This window comes from Poecile atricapillus, chromosome 9 (assembly GCF_030490865.1).
Source record: "Poecile atricapillus isolate bPoeAtr1 chromosome 9, bPoeAtr1.hap1, whole genome shotgun sequence".
NCBI lineage: Eukaryota > Metazoa > Chordata > Aves > Passeriformes > Paridae > Poecile > Poecile atricapillus.
In genome coordinates this window covers 14,674,546-14,698,554 of record NC_081257.1, presented here as the reverse complement: position 1 = coordinate 14,698,554, position 24,009 = coordinate 14,674,546, and the positions used below count along the sequence as shown (strand labels likewise).

General features: G+C 45.2%; 1 protein-coding gene across 1 annotated transcript in view; it reads left to right on the top strand.

Moving 5' to 3' along the window:
* The window catches only part of GRIP2 (glutamate receptor interacting protein 2), a 251,579-nt gene that overhangs the window by 213,543 nt on the left and 14,027 nt on the right, over window positions 1–24,009 (top strand). Inside the window, exons 13-19 of the mRNA XM_058845269.1 lie at window positions 4,453–4,598; window positions 5,284–5,364; window positions 13,715–13,781; window positions 14,606–14,751; window positions 15,042–15,186; window positions 19,449–19,588; window positions 21,869–22,045. Of these exons, the coding sequence (XP_058701252.1) occupies window positions 4,453–4,598; window positions 5,284–5,364; window positions 13,715–13,781; window positions 14,606–14,751; window positions 15,042–15,186; window positions 19,449–19,588; window positions 21,869–22,045 (902 nt within the window). The remainder of the gene's footprint in view (window positions 1–4,452; window positions 4,599–5,283; window positions 5,365–13,714; window positions 13,782–14,605; window positions 14,752–15,041; window positions 15,187–19,448; window positions 19,589–21,868; window positions 22,046–24,009) is intronic.

Genomic DNA, 24,009 nt, shown 5'->3' with positions numbered 1-24,009 from the left:
GCAGGATAGGAGAGATTTCAAAAGCCTGTTATGCCTTTGTTTGTTTGATTGTTTCCAAACAGGGTTTAAAAATTAAGGTGATGCCATTATGGGTTTTTTTATCCTCTATTGTGAGTGAACTTGGCTCGTGTTGCAAGGCACCAAACTCCTTTTATAAATCAGGCAGCAGCAAAGCCTGCTGTCCCAGGGGACGAGGGAGATGTGCTGAAATCTGCCTGGTTTTGCTTTATCCTCTTGCCAAGCCTGGAGGAAAAGCAGTGACTGGCGGTGCAGCCTTGCCTGGCTCTGATGTGTCACACACGCTGCTCACCCTTGCGCTGCCCACCCGGCAGCGTTCACGCTGCTGCTTTCTGGAGACCGGGAGCAATCCTCTCTGCATTTGCAGCCTGGATTTGATTTGGGGATTAAATCTCTGCTGTATATTTGGTTCTTTCCTAAACCATACTGCTCTTCCTAGCTGTCAGGAAAATGCTGTGTTTCCTCCTTGTCTTGGAGCAGTAAGTGCACTGGGTTTGCAGTGAAGTGAAAAAGGCAGTTTTATGTTTTCATTTCACTTTTTGTTTCTTGCTGTTTCACAGAGCTCTGTGCTCCATCATTTGATATACCTTACTCCCTGTTCTCCAGAGGTTCTGCTGTAGCTGCAGCCCAAGACATTAAAGCCCTTTTCATCCCCTCTGCCAGGCTGGGCTCCCAGCTGAGGCTGGGCTATGCTCTTTCTTGTGCTGCAGTTTTTGCTCTTTCCCAAAAAGGTGAACTCTGGGGATACAGGGATCAGGTTTAGCAGCCTGGATCTGACCTGGATGTTCACACACTCTGCAAAACCTGTGGATCTGAATGTGCTTTTGTACAAGTGCATGATCCACACTGGCTTTGTCTATCTGGATTGTTGTGGAGGAGCTGCCTCTGGGGTGCCCAGCAAGTGTGAGTACTACCAGGGAGGAGCACAGAATCACCCTCCTCAGGGATGTTGCACTGCTCATATTTATTGTCTGCTTTCTGCTAGCTTGTGGCAAGCAGTTTGGTGCAAAAATTCTCACCTGTCTGACTTGTGATTTGTTTTACTGCAAATAGCCTCTAATAGACCTCCCTCCCCACCTGTTGTTTTGTTTCCAGGGTGCATGATGAAGCTTTTGGGCTCTGAATGAGACAGTGATTCAGCCCCTGTTATCAGCAGGGAGGGTGGAAGGGGAAGAAGCCTGACATCCCTTCTTGGCTGCCTCGAAGCACACAGCTTTTGTGTCCTTCCTCCCCCAGCTGTCATTGGCAGCAGAGGGAGACTATCTGACTTCTCCATCCTGGTATCCAAAATCAATGCTTCCTGCTGAGCTACATGTTTTCTAGCTCTGCTCAGACACAGTTGTTTGATGATTGCATTTCTGCCTTTTGGGTATGAATAGTTTGCAAAAGCAAAGTTTAGTGGCTGGCTGAAGCTGACAGCAGAGCTTTTATCCATTAGGGGCTGAGACCCACCCACCAATGTGCAGGCACAGATGTGCACACACGCAGAGATGTGCATGTCTGACCTGTGCAGGCCAGCTCAGGGACATGTAAGGGCACAGTGGGTGAGTTTGTGCATCCAGCAGTGGGGCCACGGTCACAGCTGCTCCCCACACAGCTGGAGTGACCACGAAGACATGGATGGTGCTGAGTGAGCTCTTCAGTGTATATCCTGCCCAAGGCTTGAATATGTGCTGCTCTTTATCAGGCAAGACACCTCCACTGCTCTGTTGCTCTCTTTAAGCCCAAGGAATGAGTCATGGCAAAATGCAAATCTGTTCTGCCCCAGGGAGATATTCCTATCATGGACTCTGACACATCCATAGGACTGTCTTTCACTCCAGGAGATGCCTGTACTCCTGTTCCTTCTGATTTTAACACACTTTTGCTCCCATAGTCTTAAAGCACTTTTTAGGTTCTGATGTTCGACTGAGCATCTCTGAGACAAATGCCTTCTCTTTGGAAAAACTGTCTGAAGATGCTTGTAGGATCCCATGGCAGAGCTAAGGAGAGCTGTGCAGGACCCTTGGCTCCCCAGGCTCTGCTCTCAATGCAAGGGAACGTAACAGCTGGAAATAGATGTCTCTGGAATCATTCTGAAGGGATAGCAAGACATGTCAGGCCTCCTTGTACTTGATAGAGGAAGCCAGACGGTTTGTCACCACAAGCTCTTCCAAACCTCCAAGACCAGGGCTTAAACATTTGTGATTGACTGAGGCAAATAATAAAAGAAATAAAATAATTATCACCTAACAGAGCTGTTTGCTGTAAAAGACTCAGTCAAATGCACCTTGAGTGAAGAAAGACAAGAAATGGCTGTTTTGGGAGAAGGCAGCTCTGGTGGGAAGGATGGTAAAAGTTTGCTTTGATGCAGTGTAAAAGTATCCTCTGAGCTCCTAGCCCTTGTGGCTGAAAGAGTGGTGCCAAAGTGGATTGTGTCCCTGTGTGACCTCGAGATGACAGTGATCTGAGTGATGCAGCTGTCAGTCTCTCCTTTGCAAAAGGTGCACTGTGGCCACAGCAAGAGACCTCTTGGTGACAGAGGAGTCATCTCTGTTGTACTCCGTGCCATCTTTGTATTTATAAGCTGATATTTCTAAGTGTGTCTATGTGGCTTCATAGCCACAAGTCCACTAAAGGACTGTAATTAAACTTGATGTAATTTGTTCACAAGGGTAGGTTCATTTATACATCATGGAGTTGTCTGTCCTAATCCAAGTGTCCTTGAACAAACAGCTCTGAATTTGCATCTCATAAAGTGGCCAGTGTTTTTCCATGGATGGCATGAACACAGGCCAAAGAGTGAATATACCTTCCTACCAGTAAAATAACCACCCTGGGCTCCCTCCAAACTTGTTCATATCTCAGCTTTTGATGGGCCATTGGCACGAGCTGTTGTGCTTGCTCATTTTTCTTGAATTCAGATGTGTGTACTTTTTCTTGATAACCTGGCCTTTCATATACATTCTGCTGTTTGGACATGAATAATATAGCCAAGTGTCTGTTGCCTTTGCTGCCTTTGTGTGCCTGGAAGACGTGGTGCTGTGTTTTCTTACAACTGAACTGGGTGTGAGTGATGAAGGGTGACTGGAAGGTTCAGTAAAAAACAAACTGTCTTCTGTGAGGTATTTGTGAAAGAAAGGGGAAGACAAAGATGTGTTTAATCATTAAACAGGAAGGGAATAAAGATTCTCTGGAAAAGGCTTAAAACAGGATAACTAATGTCTTCTGGAGAATCTTTGTGGTAAATTTTTTTCTCCACATTTTGAGGGGAACCTTATACTTGATGCCATCACCCTAAAAATCTTTCGGAGACCACTTCTAGGTTACATTAGTGATGGGTGAAGAGTGGTTTCCCAAGCTCTGATCTAGTGGACAGCCAGGTGATAAGTGGAAAGTCTAAAAAGATATAGTTAAAGTGAACAACTGATAGAGGAGAAGGAAGATGAGCAATTTCCCATGGATGCAGGGAACACTGCAGTCTTGTTTTTGTAGAGCCATGGGCCAGCCCAGGTGGGAACTGACTGAGATAATGTGGGAGATAACTTGGAGGATCATCTTGCTGGTGTTGCAGTGTATGTAAAAAAAAAGAAAAAGGAGTGTGGGTGGATACTGAATGTAGGAATGTGTGAAAAACACCTTGCTTATAAATGCAGGGGGGTCCCAAGAGACAAACTGTGCTGTAGCAGTACATCTCCAACATAGCCTTGCCATCATGTTCTCTTTCCAAAGTAAAAATCCTGCTGATCTCTGTTCCTGGAGAAAGTGTCTAAACCAAGAGCCCCAAAGGGTCAGCTGTGGTTATATTGTCAGGCCATCACACTGGAATAATATTGGCCTTTCAAGGCAGTTAAACAGTATTGCTGTACATTTGGCTTCCAGAAATGCAATTAGAATGGATAAATGATTATCTAATTTGCTGAGACATTTTGGTGAGTTTATTGGATTGTAGCTTCAGTATTTGCCATGAACTGAGCAGAGGAATCTGTGCAGTTTTCAGTGCCATTAGTTTGTGTTCCAGAGGGTGCAGGTGCATGGGCAGAACTGTTTGTGGTTATATAGGGAAGGAAGTCACATTCCCTTGTGTTTATCATTCTCATCTCTCAGCCATGGTGTTGACTTTTAGGAAGACGAGGGTTGCTTTTTTCCCCCCTTGGTTGTTGCAAAAAAGATGACCAGAAATGGTTATTTAGGAGCAAAGAATGTTTGAACTTTACAAACCCACAAAGTTTTGCTTCCTTGTGCTCTTCCAGAGACACTGGGATAGGCACAGCAAAATGAGTTATTTTCAATTTGGGGCCACTTCTGCAGGATATGTCAGTACTTTGTGTGTCTTGTAAGAGATTTTCCTGGCCAAAGTAACTCATGGCTGGTTGTGGGGTTGTTTTTTCCTCCTTTCCTCTTTTTTCCTTGTCTCCTTGGTCCCGTTCCCTCTTTTCCCACTGTGAACTGCAGGTGTGGACTGCTGCAAGTAGGAGACAGGGTCCTTTCCATCAATGGCATCGCGACGGAGGACGGGACCATGGAGGAGGCCAACCAGCTCCTGCGGGACGCGGCGCTCACCAACAAAGTGGTGCTCGAGATCGAATTTGATGTCGCAGGTACATTCCCAAAGGAGCTGCTGCTCCTCTCTGCCCGTAGGAGTCTGCCAGTGCCTTTGCTAACCTTACTTGAACCAATAAAGCAGTGCTTTATGGGCTTGTTTTCTTGGTTCCAGTAGCACTAAAGGGAGAGTATTCACAAGGATCAGAGGGAAGAGTGAGAAACCCTGTGAGGACCATTTCTCCATTTCTTGTTGTTCTCTAACAGGCACTGAAGTGGAGGTTCTTCTGATCCTTTCATAAATGTTCTCTGCTCATTGCTTGGCTGAGATAAGCCTAAGGAATAGATGAAGAGGACACACTTTAAATATTTGCCCATTAATAGGAATAATATTTATATTCATTTATGGCCTTGAAGCCAGGAGGGAGCCAAAGCTATAGGCTAGGAGTAAAGTGCAGCTTTGTATTAAAAAAGAACTTTTTTTCCCTTTTACATTGACAGAGCTGCTTCAACCTTGAAATACAGTGTGATGTGAGCACTTAACTTGATGTTTAGAGTATGTATTTTTAATGAGAATCCAAATTTCAACCTGAAGTCCACAGGGCCTCAGATAACCTTATTTGAACCAATAAAGCAGTGCTTTATGGGCTTGTTTTCTTGGTTCTAAAGAAACCATCCATGCAACTGAAAACTTACTTTTTTTTCTCCTTTTTTTTGCCTTTTTGTTTGTTTTTGGCTTTGTAGAGTCTGTCATACCCAGCAGCGGTACTTTCCACGTTAAATTGCCCAAGAAAAGAGGTGTAGAGCTTGGAATTACAATCAGCTGTAAGTATTGCTCAGACTTGCAGTTGCAAGAGCCTCTGCTTTCCACACATGCATTTTAGAGGACTCGACTGAGAGAGAGAAGATCATATAGGGTTTCTGTAGCACTCCAGTGCTTGTGATTATCCCAGAATGAATCAGATGTGTGGTTCCTGCCTCCATGAGCTGGCAGCTGCAGAGAAAAGCAGCTGCATGAAGGGTTGGGACAAAGTCTCAACTGATCACTTAATCTGTGGTATACAAGAGTATTATATTATATTATTAGTAATATTATTTTTATTTCCTTGCTCACACTTTTATTATGTTATTTTTAAAAAGAATTGCCTGGGTCTGGGGGGACCCTTGCAAAAAGAGGTGTAGGCAGGAGAGTAAGTAAGAGGTGAACCCCACAGCTTGAGGGCTAGAGAAGGGAAACTGCCAAGAGGGGGTGGCATGAAGAGGGTGGTGGGTCTAAGAGACAGGGGGAGGCACTTTAATTCCAGGGTTTGCCAGGAATTGTTTCATTGACAAACTCAAGCCATGCAGAAGGAAAGGCATGTGCCAGGACCTGGTGTGCACTGAGAGAGCATAAACCTTTCTCCTTCTTTTCTCTCTGCTCACTCTTGATTAATTATCTCTGTTTCTCTTCTGAGCATAGTTTTTCGTTTAAAGATCTTTTGGCCTCTTTGGAGAAGATGCTGTAGGGTGATGATACAGGCAGATCCATCCCAAATTTCTGGGATCTAACTTGGGGTCTTGTTACACGTTGTGTCAGTGAATTTTTCCTGTATGGCAAACACATGCAGGTCTCAGATCACTCATCTCTCTTTCACTTCTGGGTAAAGTCAGTGGAATCATGTCAGGTTTGCCATGCCCTGAGACTGCCACCACCTCTGAAATGAAACAGAGCAGCTTGTGAGACTGCAGTAATGGGATGTCTTGTTTAAGCCTTCAGGAGACAGACCCAGCTGTGTCTGGGGAATGGAGTTGCAAGGGACGCTTGAAAACTAGGTTTCATTAAAAGAGATAAGCTATGGTAATTACCTCTTGACATTTACAGCATTAGTTAGAGTGTTAATTGGAGGTGTTCTGGTCCAAGTGGGGTGATTCTCAGGAGTGACTGGAACACTGACAGGATGATGCCTTTGCACCTTGTGATATTTCTTCTCCCTCTTCTCAGCTTCCCCTATTTGTGCCACAAGGACAATCCTGAGACATAAAAGCACAGTATTTAACATTTGGCTTGGTAGCAGTTATTGTCTGAAGACATGAAAGTGCTTTCTGAAAGCAGCAGGCTGTCTATAATGGCATTTCACTGGTGGGGAGCAGTGCAGGGTGCAGACTGTGCTGGGTTCCGACCTGCTGCCGTGCTGCTGCCTTGGCATTCCAGCCTCAGGGAGCAACCTGGGATAATGGATCTGGTAGCAAAAACTGGCTCCAGCAAGGCTCTATTAACTTTCAAAGTTTAGTTTGTGTCTGGGGCTAGAGAGCAAAATGAACCTGTGAGCTGCTGGCAAGGACATATTTTTATTTGTGAAGTCTTATTTGAACGGGATATGCTTCAGATGTGCATTTACACTTCAAACATATTTTTATGTTGGAAAGGTTTTCATTTCAAATTTGTTAAAAAAAGTGATTTCACACACTTTTTTGAAATCACTGCTAATAGAAAGAAACTGACCCCTCGGTTTAAAGTAGATGCCCATTATCCAACTACAAAGCAGCTTTTTAACACTATAATTGATTTGATCTTTTTGATTGCTGAACATGTTTGTACAATATTGTTTAAGAAATACACATGCATAAACCTAAAATATTTGCAGTTGTTTCCTGTCTTAAAGACAAAATTATATTTACAAAGGGAGAAAAAGACAGGCACCCAGAAAATGTTGTGGCAAGGATGAAATTCAAGCTTAATCCTAATTTTATTTTCATATGTTAGTCTATATACACTATATAGATACACATGATCCTTAGCAAATCAGTTTATCATTTTTTTTACTTTGCCTCTGACCAGGCAGATAAATATACCAGTTCCAAACATTAAAGCCAAAGCAAGCAGCCTTATGTTAAGTACTTCCTGCAGAGACATGATGTGCATGCAGGAGAGTGATGCAAGCAGCAACAGAAAAGAGGTAAAAATAACCCTTCTCTGTTTTGCTCAGTTCCTTTCCTCTCAGTTCTGCTGACTTGAGTGCTTGTGTAGGTCTAGAAACAGCTTTTACAGCTTTCCTTCTGATATGGAAAATTATATAACTACTGTTTTAAAGGAGAAGACGTGGTTTACTGGCCTCTTGCATTGGATTCCTGTTCCCTACTCTGTAAAACTGGAGCAAGTTGGTATTTTTTTCAAGGTGAAGGGGTCAGTAGAAGACCTACTGCACTGTCGTGGCCACAGAATTTTGTTTATTCATGTACTTTATACTCTAGCTACATTACAGATGTAAGATGAGTTGCTTTCATTGAGTTTTACCTCTTGGCTTCAGCTGGCTTCTCTGTAGTTAATTCCTCTGCCTAGGAAGGTTTGCCTCTGCCTTCTTAAATGGGCAGAAAGTGTTACGACCTCATCAGAGGAGCACTTCAGAAATAAATGTGATCAAGTTCTTGCTGTGCTGTGCCTCTCAGAGATAATTGGGAGATGGACTAAGTAAAGGGTGGGGGGAGAGTAGGATTCTTGATGGATGTGTTGAAAGAAGTCATGTAATGGAGCTGGCTGCAGGAGGAACCATAAATCTGCTGGAAATGCTCATAAAAGGGCTGAAAACCCAGGAGATTTGTGTACGAGCAGGGCAGATGCTGCTGGTTCTGGGATGAACATACAGAGAGGGGCTGTACTTACCCCTGGTGAGGGACACATGTTTGCTGAGGGCATTTTATCTTCTCAGAGATCTCAGGCTTTCCAGAAGGAGAAGGCTTGGGCTGGATGAGTCTCCAGTTGCAGTCTGAGAGCACGGATGGGTTTCTTCCCCCAGCTCAACACAGTGTGGCAAAGGGACATAGCAAATCAAGATGCATGGTGGAAATACATGCATATACTATTTCCCTTTCCATTCCCCAAAGGATGACTACAAAATCCAAGGGGTGAGCCTTTCACTGACAGTGCTTTGTACTCCTGAGGGATCTCTGTGCCCTCAAGCCTCATTTCAGTCTCCTCCATATGCTAAATGAAGAACACTGAAGCTGTCATGTGTGTGCTGCTCCATGCACTTTGTCAAGGGGTGAAGGAACATGAAGCCACATGAAGCTAAACTCTTATTTTCTCCATACTCCAGTACCTCAGCCTCTGTCTCAGAGAGAAGGGCATTTACTTGTAGAACAGCTGTTCTGGCTGAAGAGCAGAGCATGCTCCTTTCTGCTCCAAGAGCTCTGAAGCTTACCTGTTTGCAGCAAGCTCTGAGGCTCTGAATGGTGAGCGTGCAAATACAGGGACACTGAGAGTTTTGACACAGGGATGTGAAGATTTGACCCTTGTTAGCCTGAACTACCCATCTCCATTAGCAGAACAAATGCCTCAAATGCTCTGATCTTGCTGGCTGCATCCAGTTCTAATGATGCAGTTATGCCTTTGAAGGTTTTCTGTAAATCTCTTACAAATTAAAATCTCCAGCAGCGAGAAGGGAATAGTCATGCATTCTCATACGTTCAATACCTCACCCCTTAAAATAAGATATGGATTTGTTATTACCCTCTGGAAAATGATAGTTGGTTACACAAAAGATTGCCTTTTGTATTGGGAGTTTGTGATTTTTTTTCTGTCTCAAATATTCTCTCCAAGGGCTGTTTGTGACATTCACTGTAGGGTAGAGGTGTGTTGGTATTGCTGTTCAAAGAGATACCGAATTTACCATTAATTTTAGATATGCATTAATGCTTTATATAGCTTGTTTATCAAATTACCTTTATATATCTTAACAAATCAATTCCTGTGCCCTTGGTGTGAAGTACTGCAGATAAGGAGTAGGCAGTATATCTGCTTTCAGGTGATAAAACCGGAATTTGGGTAGATAGATAACTTTGATTAAGTCGCTTAAGCAGTGTAATCACTGTCCTAGTGAGAAGATGGGTCTCTGAGCCAAGCAAATCTAGTTTTGCTGGCTCTGTGTTAGCCTGTGCCCTGCCACCAGCCCAGCTGAGTGTGTCTGCAGGCAGGGCAAGCTCAGCAGCCACCTGTCCTACCCCCTCACTCACGCTATATCTGATTCACTCCAGTGCTTTTATCCTGGTGGGATATCCTGATCTGGTTTTTCTACCTGGAGATTGTGAAAGAAAAAGGATCTGTGATGAGGCAGGTATCCTGCTGGAGGCACTGATAATTTATGCACCTGCTGCTAAACTTAATGAATGATAGAGGAAAAAGTTGGGTACTGAGGATTTGATTTTCACTGCTGCTCTTTGTAATCAATTCCGATTCACTTTTTTCCCCTCTTCTCATTCCTTAGCTATCCTGAGATTATTTGGTTTCTGATTTTGCTATTTCCAATTTAAAAATTCTTCTTATTTAAATGCATTCTTATGGCATTATTACAGTTTCTTTAATTACACATTGGCAGTGTTGCTTTGGCTTGGTCAACATTGAAGGGCATTTTTAATGCATTGATGCCTGTGAAATATGTGCTGGTGCTCCTTGGAGGGGAATAATTCACCAGTACAAGTCATTATGCATTCTATTAAAAACACAAACTGGACATGTGTTCCTGGCCTCATCATCCATCACAGCGTAAACACTGAGTGAGCCACAATCCCAGCAGAGAGACTGAAAGCAATTTATAAAAAGTAAATAACAGTATTGATCAATTCACCTTTTTATCACTGCCCTGTCACTGCCAAGCAGTGTTTTCATTTTGAGTTTCTTCCCCACCACATGCTTCTACCTTTACCAGCTGTTGATTTATAGAGCCTTCTCTGGGCCACTGGAGCAGATTCAAACTATCTTTTGTACTGGTAAATCCACCAAAAATACAAATGTGTCTGAAAAAGGGTCTGTTTCTACCTGGCTTGCCTTGGCAGATGGAGGCCACAGCCAGGATGCCTGCTGAGAGTGAGCATGGGTTTCTGCATGCCAGCTCCTGCCTCCATCTCTTCCTTTGACTTCCTTTGCTGCCACCTCCATTTCACACACAGGAAAACAAAACCCTGAGGCAAGGCTGAATGTCCAAACTGTGTCTTCCTGCAGCAGAGTTCCCAAGATGATGTCCTTTGAAGAGAAATAACCACATTAACAGCTGAAATGAATGGATAAGGAGGCTTTACTCATCTGTGCAAATGTCTTAATGCCAAAGACCACAGCCCTAATAACGACGTAGTTTAGGCTGGTGCTGTTTTAATTGCAGGCAAATTGGAAATTGTCCATTCAAAATCTCACCAGGGATTCATGTATCTAATGGCTCTGACCTCTGTGGAGCCACTCCTTCAGTGAAACTGGAGCTCTCTCACTGTCAGACAGACAGCTGTTGCACAGAGAAGCATTGTCACCCTGTGTGAATGGCACAGGATGATTAAAAATGTGGCTCTCAGGATGCTCAGGGCAACCTGGTCCCAGCAGACAGGCAGAAAGCCCATCTGGACACTCTGCTGGGGTGCCAGGAAGGTCTTTGGGATGCCAAAGGTTAATTATTGGAGTCAGTAACTACATGTTTTTAGAATGAACGGCAAGCCTCTGTTTTGTGAGATTTCATTATCTTAACCTTGTATCTTATGCCTCTTGAGAGAACATGGTTATTCATTACATCTCCCTAACTTACCCTTCAGATTTGATGGTTTTATAAAGCCTTTGCAATTTACATTAAGTAATTATGTAATGTGATGATTCCCCCATCTCTGGAAGTGTTCAAGGACAGGTTGGGTGGGGCTTTAAGCAACGTGGTCTAGTGGAAGGTGTTCCTGTTCCATGAGTGGAACTAGATGATTGCTAAGGTCCCCTCCAATCCAAGTGATTCTATGATGATTCTGTGATGAATATTTTGGACATTTTACGTTTACAAGGGCTGCCATTTATTCAAGTTTGAGTTCTCTGTTGGTAGGGACAATTGTATGCAGTTGTATATGGCTCTTCCATTTAGCTCAGATCTCAAGAAAATTTGTTCTGAGTGCAAAACTTTCTTAAAAAAAGCCCTGCAAACAAAGCCCAGCATAGTTTTTCCTTAAAACTTGCTTTCTTCTCTAATGGATAAAGCATTTGGTTTGTTACCCTTGCTCCTGTCATGGGAAACTTGTGCTGTGCTCAGTGCTGACATCAACTGTGGAGCTTCAGAAGGACAAGGTCTCATTCTCTGCTCAGAGACTGACTATGTGCAGGATCCCCCCATGTGTCACACAGCTTGCAAGGCAGACGCTGAGATAAACATAAATCCTGCACAGCTCGAGGCATGCTGTTGTCTATACTTGCTAGCTTGCCTTTTTTTTTGTTTTCTCTCCCTCTTTGCTCTCTTGGTGTTCATGGTCTCCGGACACATTGTTCAGCTTCTTCAGCTGTGGCTTGGTCAGGTTAGAGATGGCCATCCCAGCCCACCACCAGGACAGGTTAGGATCCTCCCTAACCCCCTTCTGTCACTGCTTCTGCTTTGAAACTAGTAAACAAACCTTGCTGTGAAAAGTATTTTTGCTAACCTGGATTGTTTTGACAGAACCAGGCTAGGGAGTGATTAAACATGCAGCAATGCCACCTGACCCAGGGCTTAGGGTGTGCTTACAGGGTCTCCCCTCTCTGCTGCTCGGACCCCACTCTGTACACCTCTGTCAGCAGCACATATATGTCCTATATAAAAGGAGAGCAACAGTAATAATTATCAGAGTGGTATATCTCAATCCCTGTGCTGTTTGTTAGTCCATGCTGTATGTCCTTCTCAGTCAGCATGGGGATGTCTGCGTTGTTCTTGCCTGAACCCCACCCTTATTCCCACTACTCAGCTCTGCCCAGTGTGTCTTGTCCTGTCTGCAGTCTGGTCCATGCTGTGGGCAGGTTGAATACAGGCACGAGCCCTCCAGGAATCTCCACAGCACATCCCCTTCCCTTAGATTTGCAGACAGGAGCACAACATGAGTGTTGAGTCCAAAATTGTCTGGTACCAGGCTCCAGTAAGACATGGGGAAAGAATTCCTCCAGGCTCTGTACCATTCAGCAGTCACATTGCTGTGACTATTATAAAATCTGTCACGGTCTGCTCTTTTGCTGTCTGACCTCACTGTGGCTCTCAGCCCTGACACAACTGAGACTGGTTGTCTTTTTGCTGTCTTTAGTACAGCAGGTTTGATTATTTCTGGAAGAGGATATCCTTAAAGGTGTTGGGTTAGACTTATGTTTTTAAATCTCATAAATGAATGTAAACAACAGAAAACTAGACCAGAGAGGTGGGTAAACATTTATTATGTCTGATTCTCTGTGTGCTCTCTAACTGCTGTTCAGGCAGGTGGATCTCTGTGCGTTTGGTGCCACGTGCCTCACAGATATTTTAATCTCTGCCCTGCACCTGATATGTTCAGAGGCTGTGAGTTTCTTTCTTCCCACACAGTTTTTGTGAGAAGCTGAGAAGCTCTGTCAACTTTAAATGAAGCAATGCAATTCCCATAGCAAGGCAGAAGGGAAGGATGCAGGGCGGAATGGATGCTCTTTCTTGCTGTATGTTTGGCATGTGGATGACAAGGAGGTCAGGAGGAGTTTGAGTCATAAGTCTCTCTTGGGCTTCTCAGGAGAGCAGCAAGTCTTGCAGGCAAGTTTGAAAATGTAAATGCTCCCAGAGATGCGTACTCTCATCTCGTGGGCTGAAAAAGTTATCAAGGTCAGCCAGGAGATAGGAGTTGGAAACCACCCACCCCTTCCAGCTCCAGCACAAACCACCCCTGATTCATCTGCTTGTATGATTAAGTGCCCTAGAGAGCTGAACCAGCTGGAAAACTCTGCTTTTTCCCTGGGTTATTTTCCACCTGGAAAATTTCACAGCCCACTTTACTTGAAGAACACAGAAGGGCTTGTATGGAGCACAGGGCTGAGCTGGATGGTCTCCAGGCAGCAGTGCTAATTCTGACTGCAGCCATGGCCTTTGGCTCCCTGGTCCTGTGTGTGAGGGCTGGTGAGGAGTGTTTGACAGTGCTGGGATTGGCAATGCCACCTCTTCCTGTTGGACACCACATGTCTTCTTTTTCAGGAGTCCAAAGGAAATTAACCTGGGCAAAGGGCAACTGACAAACTTTGCAGGGATTTATGTTTTGTTTTCTTTCTTTCTGGAGAGGCTTCCAGAGTTCAGCTGTGAAGCATCATTGTGTGATGGGAATATAAATCCCCTTTCCTTATAGCTGCTTCTCCCCATTAACCATCCACCACCCCCATCCTGGACAGAAAACTCAGCACCAGGCTTTGTACCATGTGTCTCTTTTGCAGCTGCAAGCAGAAAGCTTGGGGATCCTTTGATCATCTCTGACATCAAGAAGGGGAGTGTAGCACACAGGTGAGTGCAGCATTTTCCATCTGTCAATCCCACTGCAAAATGGCCCTCCATGATAGTTAGAATGCCTACCAGAGAAGCTGGATGTAGCCCAAGCAGTAGCACTTGGGTCTGGATATTTCCAGAATTCAAGGACATCTCAGCACTAGAGGTTTTTCTTAGACCACAGTAGGGTTTGCAATAAAAACTCTGTATTGACGCAAACAGCACTGAGCTAATGGAGAAGGTGACCAGGGCACTGGTTTAGATGCCTGCTGAGTTTGTAGGAGATGGATGTTTAGCATTTAAGAGCATGTGGTAAAGGGCTTCATATATCCCAGGTGGTGCTATGGCTCATCAGGTAGTTTGACATGTCTCAGCTCCTGTTTTGGTGAACAGAATGAGTGAATTGTGGGCATTGGTGGACAACTGTGCAAATAACTCAGCATTTATTGACTTCCCCTCTGATCCCAACACCTCATAGCAAGGCGTTCAGAGGAATTTAGTATGGCTTATTTCTAAGCATGGCTTATTTCTGAGAGTGCTCACACAGGAGTTTCCATAAGGGGTAGAATATCTGTCAGTTAAATATCAGGCATTTTCAGAGTTGTAGGTTACCCAGGGTACTTACCTAATCTTCCTGGCTGGTTCTGTGTGGATACATGCTCTACACACACTTCCTCTCTTTAAAATTACAGGTGTCCAGACTCAGCTCATAGTTGTTTTCCAGAAAAGATCAAGGACAGTAAAAAGTTAATATTGTCTTTTCCACTGCAGAACTGAATGTATTGTAGGATCTGAAAGGCAAATACAAATGTACTCTTAGTTTTCTTTTCCTCTCCATGTAGAACTGGCACCTTGGAGCCTGGAGACAAGCTGTTAGCCATTGATAACATCCGACTCGACAATTGCTCAATGGAGGATGCTGTGCAGATTTTAAGGCAGTGTGAAGACCTGGTCAAATTGAAGATTAGGAAGGATGAAGATAACTCTGGTACAGAAATCCTGATGCAAACTGGTGCCTGTCCACTGTAATGACATTTCCCAATAGGTAGTGCAAACTAACAAAGATAAGGGCTGCTGTCATCCAGTCACCACTTTCCAATTGATTATAGTCTATTTTTGTTATTCTGCCCTTAAGTGATGCCTGGAAGGTTAAAATCCTATTTGGTATGAGTGTCACTGAAGATTTCTGGGTTTTGCTTCTAGATGCTGCAAGTCTTTCCTATGACTACTTTTATTTGGGAAATGAAAATAATCCAGCATTTCTGTTTTCTCTTTCAGATGAGCAGGAGACAACTGGTGCTATTATCTACACGGTGGAGCTGAAGCGATACGGGGGCCCTTTGGGAATAACCATCTCTGGGACAGAGGAACCTTTTGATCCTATTGTCATTTCGGGCTTGACTAAACGAGGGCTGGCAGAGAGGTGAGGTTTGGGGGCAGAACAGTTGAATTGATTTGAGAAGGGGTCTTGAACCATGCCAAATTTCCTCTGCTGTCATAAATTCTTTGGCATCTAAGTCTGCTAAGAAAGAAAGGTGCTCTGAAGGTACCAAGGGACATGAAGCAGGGTGGTGGGGTCTGTGCTGCTAGGAAAATGAGACAGACACTTCAGGAAAAGTCAGATCCAATGAGTCAGGTGAATTCTGCAGCTGGGAATACATATTTGCCCCTCTTCTACAGAGGTGCTTCCTGTTCCGGGATTTGCCAGGTACACTTCATGTCAGGGGAGTGCCCAGCCTGCCTATGAAACCACCATAGACTCTGACCAGGACTGCCCTGTTGCTAAACTGGTTTATGGCCATTGCAGTGGTGTGTCCTGCTGAAACCAGGGATCTCAGGTGTCTTCTGACCTGTCCTTGCTTGTTGCTCAGTGTGTTACATCTGAGGTGTCTCAGTGCAGGTTGGGCTGCCCAGCATCTGGCATTTATACTGAATAAACATAGGAGCAGATTTACCTTCAACCACTGGGGAGGTTACTGTGTGCCTGGGTCTGAATATATGTGGATGTGTGGGATTTAAAGGATCAGGACATTCCTGAGAGTATAAGGTGGAACTGAGTCATACACTCTATCTTAATTAATCTTTCTATATGGGAGCTGCGACTTGTAAATAGATCATTTCAGCAGCCCTGACTCATGCTTCTCTAAGGGTCTTTTACTTTGTGCTGCCTGACACGCAGAACAGCAACAAAAAAATCCCTGAACAAACTGGTGTAAAGTGCAAGACTTTGGGGATGTTTTACAGCAGATCTGGCCTTTTGTTTTTTTTCTGTTTCAAGACCACACTCCCTCTTAGCTGGACTGTGAAACAGCTCTGTGTCCTTTTCTGCATTGGGCTCCCAGAGCTCTCAGCACTCCGCTGTGCATTTCCATTGCTTCCCTTTGGTGCAGCATGCAGAAGGTCTGTGTCTCCTGGGAAGGAAGGGGATGGACTTAGTCATTGGTGATTCTTCTCTTTGGGGATTTTATATCACTGCCTGCTACTGATTTGGTCTTTTTCCCTATAAAATAATAGCCACAGAGCATGCAAGGCTTTTCTATGTAGCAGTTCTGTACTGTACCCACAACCCAGCATGAGAGAGGTTAAGAGCAGACAGCTAAAGCGCTGTCAGGTATCAGAAGACAGTCTTACACCTTTGTTGGTGTCAGTTCCCTTTGCAATTCCACACCTGTTTCTCCTCTGAACTCGGATGCACACGGGTGACTGCTACGTCCAGAAATGTAGTGCAGGGGACTGCTGCAGTACTGCTGAATTTTGATCAGGAGTGAGCAGGCAGTGAGGAATGAAAAGCCTTGTGAGCAGAGTGACAGAGCTGTTCAGCACGTTCACTGTGGCTGAGTTGCAGATAACAGCATGGGGATAGAGCAGCACAGGGATGTCTCTGGGTAACCTTGGCTCCCCGTGGGGAGGGTGAGGAGCACTGTGATGAAGGCAGCTTGCAGGAAAGGTGAATTTTTTTCTCCTGTCAGTGAGAGAAGGGGGTGACTTCACCTTGTCAAGAGAAGAGGGGTGCTGCTAGTGTTATCCTAAATTGCCCCTTTCTGACGTCTCTACCTTTATCTATGCCACAGATGCCCTTAGCCAGGCTCTGATTGAAGGATGGGGATTTAAATCCAAATCCATGTTCTTGCTGGGATAGAGGACATGGTTTGGCAGCACTGACATGGGGTGGACCTGATCCCATTGTCTGATAACAGGAATCCACGGGCCGTTCTTGTAGAGGAGCAAGTGAAAGTCTGCACTGCATCTTGGGCTGCTGGCAGTGGGGGAGGCAGGGTGTCCTCTAGGATCTGTCACACGTCTGTCTGTGGGTGACAGGCTGCCTAAGTCTAAAAGGCTTCACAGTCAGATGGCTTAGGTTTTATCTTGACCTTGAACATTTTTTTTCCTCTTGTCTGATCTTACAGAAACCTACAGAGGCAGCTCAGACTGTTAGATCAGTGTCAAGCTGCGGATCTCTCCCATGTTAGTGTCTGTGTCCCCTCCCTGAGTGCCTACAGATGACTTAAGCCTGTGCCATAGGACCTGTATTTTCCTTCTTCTCAACCAAGGGAGTATGCCTGAACAATATTGTTCAATTCTGGTTGAGGTGTAATGATTCTCCAAGAACAATTTTTGGCTATTGCTGGCATTTCAAAGTGCCAGACCAGCCTCCTTCAGTGCCACCTGCTCAAGTAGAAGGGGGGTGGCTGTGGGAGACTTTGGTCCAGGAGTATCCAGCACCAAGCCATGTTGGCAGGGAGGAAAAGGGACATTGCCCATGTGCTAAGTTAATCCCTACCACGTGCATGCAGCCACCTCAGTGCTTGCTGGGAAGTGCTTGCAGCCCCTTTTCCACCTTTCCACCTACCTGTTACTCTGATCTGTTCTTGCATGTCCCTTCTGAGCAAGAAGGAACATGCATCCCATGGCTCCTTGGGCTGCTTTGTGTTTGAGGTGAATTAAGGACTGTTGGTAGTGATGCAGAGGCATGAGGGTCACTAGCTGGAAACTGCTTCCTCTGTCAGTTCTGCTCAGCTTCTGTCTGCCTGGCCTCACACGGGGGCCCTGAGAGGACTGGACTTTGGTTTGCTTTCTCCCCCTTGAAGAAAAATACCTGGCTGAACGTGACCTTTCTCTTTAATTGTTTCTGTATTTTTCCCTGCTGAGAGACTTCCACAGTTACTGCAGAGCTGTCGTGTTGTTCAGGGCTGGGAGGATGGGCTGGTGCCTCGGATGGATCTGTCCCCATGCTGGGTTCAGGGACACACCAGGAAACCCTTGAATACTGAAGCTCTGCAGTGAGAAAAGGATCGACTGTAAACTGCCAGCAGTTCAGCTTGATATTTTTTTTACTACAATAGATGAAACTTTTAAGACAAACACTCCAGTCACAGTTTGATCTGTAATTTGTTTGAGCACACAAATGTTTCCATTCCAATGACAGCTTTTCCAGGCTGATTTGGGTGGGACAAGATGGACATCTAGTGGCTGTTGGGGCCATCGTGGCATTGCTGAGTACCTCAGCAGCAGCAGAGGCTGCAGACTGAGCAGTCCTGCCTGCTGCTTGGCTGCGTTTCCTGATTTGATGTACTTTTAGGGGATGTTTCACAGCAGTGTGGTTACAGAGCTCTGATATTTTGGGGAAAGCCAAGCAGCTGTTTTGCCTGCATTTATATATCAAATTCCAGTTTGGCAGGAGCTGCAGTCCAGTTTGGAGATGCACCCTGAGGGAGACAAGTTGCCATGGACAAAAAGATACTGAGGTCCAGATTTGCATCCCCTCCTGGCTCCATCACAGAGGTTCTAATAGCAGAACCTCCCGCAGTTCTGGAGGAGGAGGTGGCTGCTGCTCTTGTGTGCTGACACTGGGGAGCTGAGTGTGAGTTTGGGAAGCTCAGTCCAGACAGTGGTGAGCGTGAGCTCCAGCCTTGGCAGCGGCTGTGCCAGTGGACACATCCTGCCCTGCCTGCTCTTCCCAGAGATTCACTGGGGAAGGCTCCAAGTGAGCCTTTGTCTGTGAGCAGACAGAGGGGAAGGATGGAGAAGGGGGAGAATTGCCATGACTTGTTTACTCTGTGTGTCTGTTGCTGAAGCCTGAGGATTTATGTGTGAGAGCAATAGCCAGTGCTGGAACGTGGCTGAGCAATAAAACAAATTCTTCCTGAGCTGGTGGAGAAGGTCCCAGGGGTCTAGCTGAGTGGGGTGAGCTTTAAGCATATCATGAACTGCAGCTGGCTCAGCTCATGCTTGCACACACATGAGCAATTTTGAGCTATTTTGGTTTGGGTTTTTACCAATAGGTTTCTAGGTTTGTCTCATAATTTCTTTCCATCAGGGTGAATGTCCTTCAGTTCCATGTTTGAGGACTGTGTTGGACTCCACATACTGAAAGTGCTTGTGCTTTTAACCCTGCTGCTTTGAAGTGTTTTCTCTCTCAGCTGGTCTGCAGCCCCAGTTCCAGAGGGGCTGGGATTTGAGGAGTTCATGTGTTCCCATGTGTATTTATATGTCTGTGCACATGGAAGTTGGGAAGTTGGATTCCTGCTATGTGGTAAAGAAGAAGTCATGGGTATAGAGTGTACCAAGAGGGAACAAAGACATATTTTAAAGTGCTGAGAGTTAATTGCTTCAAGCGACAGCAAGCATCCTGTCTCCCAGAGGAATTGCTTCTCTGGAGTTCCTGACAGTGCCTTTTTCCACCAGAACTGGAGCCATCCACATCGGGGACCGGATCTTAGCGATCAACAACGTGAGCCTCAAGGGCAAGCCGCTGAGTGAGGCCATCCACCTGCTGCAGATGGCGGGAGAGACCGTCACCCTCAAGATCAAGAAGCAGACAGAGAGTGAGTTGAGGAGCTGGGGTGGGCAGGGGGAAGGCTCACCCCAGCAAGGACCCTGGGCCACGGAGCAGGCACTGCTGGGGGGTTTCTGTGCTGTTGTGGGAGGTGAGATGAGGCAGTGTGGGCATGGCCATGGCTGGGCACAGTGGGAAAAGGTGTGTTTCTTGAACTTCGGACTCACAGATGAAAAAAGGCAACCCAAAGCCTCTCTGTGGTGATGGTAAGAGATGAAACAGCAGGCTTATTGGCAATACTGGTTTTTAATTCAGATTGACACCTTGTACTGTTGCTGCCATTCCCTGTCTGTCTCGGTGTTTCACACAGAAGAAAGCAGAAATTAATTTTAGAAGTATAAGAATGTGGGTTTTTTTTTGAAAATATAACCTCACTAAATGAGCAAAGAGACTCTGAGTTGGTAGAATCCATGAATTCCCCACCCCCCATCTTTAATTCAACTTTTTAAACACAATTGACAATAAATCTGTTACACCTCTTTTTCTGTCTTGGGGTTCTAAGTTCATCTTTCAAAGCATCTAACTTAATTCTAGGGATTCCCTTCTGGTTTTCCTGCCAAGCTCCCTGTGGCTTTGAAGCTGTTGTTAACATAGTATAAAAAGCAGAAGCATACTTACTACTGTCAGGCCACTGTTTTTTGGAGATAGAAGGATGATAGGAAAAAAAGAGGGATCATGCAAACTCTTCTCCCTGACTGCATGATAGCAGCCAAACAGAGGCTTTTTCATCACATTCAGAAAGTACCAGGTGCATTCTGGCTTCATTTTTGTCTCTCCCACCCCCAGTATTTAATTATTTTTTGGTGTGATGCTTCTGCAGTCTGTAGTTTTGGCTGGACTTCCCCAGCCAGTTGCCCACAGTGCTGTGGAAATCAGAAGAAATCAAGAGATAAAGCTTTTCCAAACAAGTGTGGCCCTTGGGATGCCTGTCCTGCATCTGAAAAAGTGACATCACTCTTAAACATAGAACTTCTATAGATCTCAAAGCAGTTTGAAGATGTGTGGCAATGCAGTTGTTTTACGAATGGGTGAAGACTGGGCAGGGAGTAGGGATGTGGCAAACAGAGGTAGAACTGGGGAACTTATTCCTCTTCAGGAAGCCCCAGTCTCTTCCCCTGTAGCCAAATGTCTTGGTCTTTGGTCTGAAATGCTCTTTTTTCCCCCCTGCTGACACTTAGCATTGTCACAGCCACTTGGTGAAATAATTGACATGCAAGTGCCTGTTGGAGACTCGTTAATCATTCTGAGAATGAAGCAGGTGTAATTGAAATTTCAAGGTAATCTTGAGTTAATCATGGTGAGCAATCTTCTGGAGGCTTGGAAAATAGGGACTTTCAGGACACCGGGCTCTGTTTGGTAAAATAATCTGTCCTCATTGACAAATGCAGACTTTCAGAGGGCTTTTTATCCCACAGGTCAGAGATCCAGGGTGTGGATGGCTAACAAGATATCTAATCAACAAGGACTTTAAAATATTCAGTACAAAGAAGTGCTTGTGCTGTGAAATCATTCTTTGCATAGCTTTTGCCTGAAAGGAAATTTGATATAATGATAATAAGGGCCTGTTAGCACTAAAATAATGAAAGGGAAGGTCTGAGCTTTGTCATTCACATTCAGCTCCCATTTTCTGATCAGTGATCAGGGGAAATTCCATGCCCAGGAATTCCACCATTGTCACATGTGTGGGAGACTCTGGAGAGGTGGTGATTAGCTTTGAGTTTTTACGAAGTTGTGCAGTCGTGGAAGAGGGTTGAAACTTCAGCAGTGGTGGTTGCCATTGGAGTCTAATTAAAACATCTGTTTGTAGCTGAGTTTGCAGCCAGCACCTGCCCTGGTGCTGCTCTAAGTATGAAGGAGGCCCCCTGAGACCAGAGGAGCTACAGGATGTTGCTTTCAGGAGCCAACATTTCTCTGGGCAGGGCTTCTTTGGAGGAAGCTTCCAAAGGCACAGGAAGATGAATTGATTTAGGCTTGTGAATTGATTTAGGTCCCAGCTCTCTCATATGTGGTAATCCTCAAATCCCCATGGCTGCTCCTTGTATTCCATGTGCTAAAAACTCAGAAAGGCATTTTTTCTTGATTCAGCTTGTGATAAGAGTAATGCATTAAATCCTTTCAGCTTCATTGCACATGTCTTTCTCAGCTACTTTTGAAGAGCTAAAGAGGTACTTTAAAAACTTACAGTACCTGGGCTTTCTCCTGTGTCAGCATAAGCTTTTCCCTGAGGCTTACTCCATGTGCCTGCTAAAACAGGATGTTCTGGTTGCAGAATCCTACCCCAAGAAGTCGGGGAGCATAAATGAAGTAAGCGACCCAGAGGATGAGCTGACAGACTCCCAGAAAACTAGCAAGCTGTCTGAGATATACTCCACCACAATTCCAAGTGTGGACAATACTGTGGAGTCCTGGGATGGCTCTGCCATTGATGCTGGGTATGGAAGCCAAGGTAAGCCAGGGTTGTGTTTTCTTTGGGGGCTCTGCTCTGTCTGGGTCTTGTCTCCAAACATGAGCCAAAGCCTATGGCCTGACTGCATTTGTGTGTCTTCTTGCTTCCAGCAAGGAGCAAAATGTATTTTAGAATGTACTCATGTGGTGCATGAGAGTTGATATATCTGTTTAGGCTTTTATTGGCACATTTTTTCTGGGTTATATGGCATCATACCATTCTCATCATTTTCAAAACCATTACAGCACTTTATAATTCGCATAATCAGAGACACTATTCACTGGCCATATGCTTTACAGAGTATTTGGTCCGTAACTCACTTTTATTTCTCCAGAGAGGCCTTGTAGGACATAATAATCTTCTTCAGGATATTTTAAAATCCACAAGAATATCTTGTGACTGGAAGCACTTGCTTAACAAAATAATTAAGGTAATACTACAAGAAAGTATCCCTAACTCTCTAGTGAGTGATCAGATGAACACGTGTCTTTGAGGTTAGATTTATTCAGCTGTAGCTTCTAGCAGATGTGGAACTGGAATTTAGGATACTCTAGTCATGGGAATATATTTTTACTTGGAGAAAAGCACTGCAAAATAGCTATACCAGTTCAGATTTAGTGATGTAAGCTAGCATTAGCCCGTGTTGAAACAAACCAAAATCCTGAATCAATGCTGTGACAGGAAACTGGTAGAAAGACTCCTGTCCAGAACAGAATGTGAAAACAAGGAGGATGCTGCAGGGTGCTGCTGCAAAGTGTGAGGGTGTTGTGCTCACTGCACTCTGGCCAAGTCCAAAGGACAGCACTGCCCAGGTGTCTCTTTCCCCATCCCTGCATCTTCCTTCAGCCGCTGCTCATCTGAAGTCTTAATCTGGGAACACTGTTGGAACTGGAGGCTTCATTAGGGAGGAATCCCCTGGCCTTCATAATGCTGCAATCCTTCTCCATCTAATTGAATGTTAACACAAGTTGGACACTGGGAAATGATTGCTTTGCCGGTAAATTGAGAACAAGTAATTGAGCACAGCGCCCCAGGGAGCAGGGCTGGTGCCAAGTTGCCCAAGATCTACACACTGCAACTTCGCTTCAGGGGCTCTCTGTTTTCCCTGGTAATTGCATTTGGCTTCATGGTGGTGAAGGGGTGCTGGATGGGAAGGGGGTGCTGGAAGGTAGGGAGAAGGGCATGGAGGGTTGGGCACGGAAGGCAGGGTGCAGGGGGACCTGGGAATCGAAGAGCCAGGAGATTGGGGGTTACACCCCAAATGGAGAGCTATAGATCAGGCTCCACAGCCATTCAGGCTTTTAGGTTCATCCACAGCAGTAGGAGATGGCTCAAGGAAGGATTTTGGCAGGGAAGCTGTGCTGGCCTGGTGGGAACATGCCACCAGGTGGCTCTGAATCCCAGGGATCCAGCCCTTCTCTCTGGAAGCAGGAGGTGAATCTAATGATGCCAAGTGACGGCTCTGGACACCTGTCCCTGTGCCAGGCCCAGACCTGCTGCCCACCTGCTTCAGGGACCTGCATCCAGAGCCCTTGTCCTGCTCTGGCAGGCAGTGAGTGCTTCCCACTGCTCCAAGATGTTGGCAAGCAGTTTTCCTGGGGCTTTCTCCAGAGAAGTCTAACCTTTAAAAACACACGGAGGAAACAATCAGTTAAGTGAAATAACAGGCCTTGGCATTTTCAGAGAAAGTGTTGGCATTGTCTTTGGGTATTTCCAGTGTTTAGGACATCAAGTCTCCCTTAATTACAGGTTTCTCCATTACTTCTTCCTGTTTGCTTGGCACAGTGTGTGATGGGAGCATACAGTGTTTCTTGGAAAGGCTCTGAGTATTTCTCTGAAACACTGAATGGGCAGCAGGAGGTGGGCAGGGGACCTAGGAGATTTTTTTCTACTCCAGATGGCACTGAAACTGCTGAGGAATGGTCTGTTTTGAAAGTTTTCTGTTTAGCCAGCTTCTCATGAGA